This window comes from Arachis duranensis, chromosome 8 (assembly GCF_000817695.3).
Source record: "Arachis duranensis cultivar V14167 chromosome 8, aradu.V14167.gnm2.J7QH, whole genome shotgun sequence".
Classification (NCBI taxonomy): Eukaryota; Viridiplantae; Streptophyta; class Magnoliopsida; order Fabales; family Fabaceae; genus Arachis; species Arachis duranensis.
Window position 1 is genome coordinate 4,911,813 of NC_029779.3, and position 2,103 is coordinate 4,913,915.

At 34.7% G+C, this 2,103-nt stretch overlaps 1 protein-coding gene across 1 annotated transcript; it reads right to left on the bottom strand.

Moving 5' to 3' along the window:
- Positions 1-494: 494 nt before the first annotated feature.
- Positions 495-2,050, bottom strand: LOC107460301 (inorganic pyrophosphatase 2). Its single transcript, XM_016078661.3, has 4 exons — positions 1,772-2,050; positions 1,543-1,664; positions 1,138-1,339; positions 495-1,044 (listed from the first exon to the last, which is right to left on the bottom strand). Exons 1-4 carry the CDS (start codon positions 1,907-1,909, stop codon positions 694-696), a joined length of 813 nt encoding a protein of 270 aa, XP_015934147.1. The 5' UTR covers positions 1,910-2,050; the 3' UTR covers positions 495-693.
- Positions 2,051-2,103: the final 53 nt, after the last annotated feature.

A 2,103-nucleotide genomic window follows, 5' to 3' on the forward strand; every position in this document is an offset into this window, starting at 1 on the left:
TACACTATATATAAAAATTGATTCCTTTGAATTTATAGTAGTGAGATCCAAGCACGTCTGCATTTGGTAGAGAAAGCAAGAGATAAAAATATGGTTTAGTGCATGACACACTACCCAAATAAGCTTTATAACTCATGCATTTGCATTGAACCGCATGGCCTTTTACCTCATTCAATTGCCTACCAACTTTCAACAACTCTACCAAATTCAATAATTTTCTAAGCAAGTTCACCAGATATGACAAATTAATAACGACTAGATAATGGACAATATTTCAGTAAATTTTAACTATTGATCTTAATTATATATATATTATATATATTTTTTATAATTAAAATCAACAATTAAAAATCACTAAAAATCACTAAAACACTAGTATATCGGTATACTTAAAAGTTTTCCTATATAATGAAAGTGAGATTATGGGTCCAAGTAGGATCAGTTTGTGCTTTTTATGCATGAATCAAAAGCTGCAGAAGTAACAAAATAGAGCAAAGTAGCCAACTAAAGTTTAGATTTCATTCAAATTCACATTATGGAGCCCTATCTTGAGGGCCATTCCAATTTCCAACAATTGAAACCGTTTAGATTAGGGACTGTTGGCTTGATTAGAAGTGCAAGAAAGATAAACACTTTTGAGCTATGTTACATTTGCTATTGATTATTCACTATTACTATTAGTTACTAATATTATTACTGCCTAACAGGGAGAACATGAGGTAAGGACTCATGAGAAGAAACTGAGAAACTCTGCCTCTTGCAATCAGCTGAAATGAATTCCTCCATAGAGATCTTGTTGATCAAATGCAGCAAAATACGTTCCATGTCTTCTCCATCACTCCATTCATGGATTTCGGCCTTAACAAGCAAAGGATCTTTACATATCAGCTCCCAAACTGGGAAGTTCTTCCTTGGCATCATAAAGTCCTTTTCCTTCAGCCTCAAGCTTGGGCAATAGTCCCCACGTCCATCCCCAAGATAGATGAACCTCTTCTTCTCTTCACCACATGTTATTGAATCTTGGATTCTCTCTATGATTAGACCCTGCAATCCAAACAAATATAAATTAGAATTAGCCACAAAAATTCAACCTTTTTCGGTTTGATTAAATATCAAAGGGGTATCCTATAAACAGACCTTGCACATGTTTGGAGGGCAGAGGCTACATCCATGGTGATATTTGTTGGAGTCATGATAAGGCAAAACTCTTAACCTTCCCTCTTCAGTAATATAGGAAGGGTTAGTGTTGATCTCAGAGAAGCATTCCCTTATTCCTAAGTTCTTCAATATAGTGTCAATAAAAAGTGTGTTTGCATCACTTACAATCCTCAAGTCACACCTGAAAAGTTACAAAAATAAATTTAAAAATTTTGCTGTGTCCTAAACTTATAAATTTAGAAGAATTTAATTTTGACACATCATGTAATTCCCCATCATAAAAAATAACTACTTTTTGCATCAAAATTAAACTCAATTTAGGATTAAAAGTTTTGTATTTAATTACAAAGTTTAAATAGATTAGTGACATATGACATAGCATACCCCATAGCATAGGCGGTTTTAATGGCAGGGACAACTCTGGGATGTATAGGAATTCTCTGCAGAACCTTCACAATCTCATCAATGGTTTTCCCATTAGCATGAAGCTCCATCATCATGGTGTCCTATAAAACCCAAAAAAGCTAAGTCTTTAGGCCATGCAAACAATGTAGCTTATAGAAAAAAAGCAGAGCCTAGTGGTAATACAAATTCAGAGAAAATGAAACCTTACCATGAGAGTGTTCCAAGGCATGGTAGGAAGAAGCTGATTAAACAGATCAGTGAAACCCAATTCATCAACAACCCAGTTGTCACTGTCACATTCAATAATGGTCTTGTCGAAGTCCAAAACAACAACAGTCCCAGCCATAATAATGGTGACAAACTGAATGAGCAAGATGAAAATATGATTCTTGTTTTCGAGTGTGGTGGTGTGTGAGAAATGAGAATTAAGACTTCATGGGAGTCCAAAACTGCTGTCAAAATCGATTATTTGCTTGGTTTCAACAACGAAGAGAAAATTGGGTATTTATAGGGAACCCTATGAATGAAACGGTGTTTGAA

Coding starts and splice junctions, on each gene's coding strand:
- LOC107460301 (XM_016078661.3), bottom strand. CDS start 1,909: ATGGCTGGGACTGTTGTTGTTTTGGACTTCGACAAGACCATTATTGAA. Junction 1,665..1,771: donor TGCCTTGGAACACTCTCATG/GTAAGGTTTCAT, acceptor TGGGTTTTATAG/GACACCATGATGATGGAGCT. Junction 1,340..1,542: donor AAAACCGCCTATGCTATGGG/GTATGCTATGTC, acceptor GTAACTTTTCAG/GTGTGACTTGAGGATTGTAA.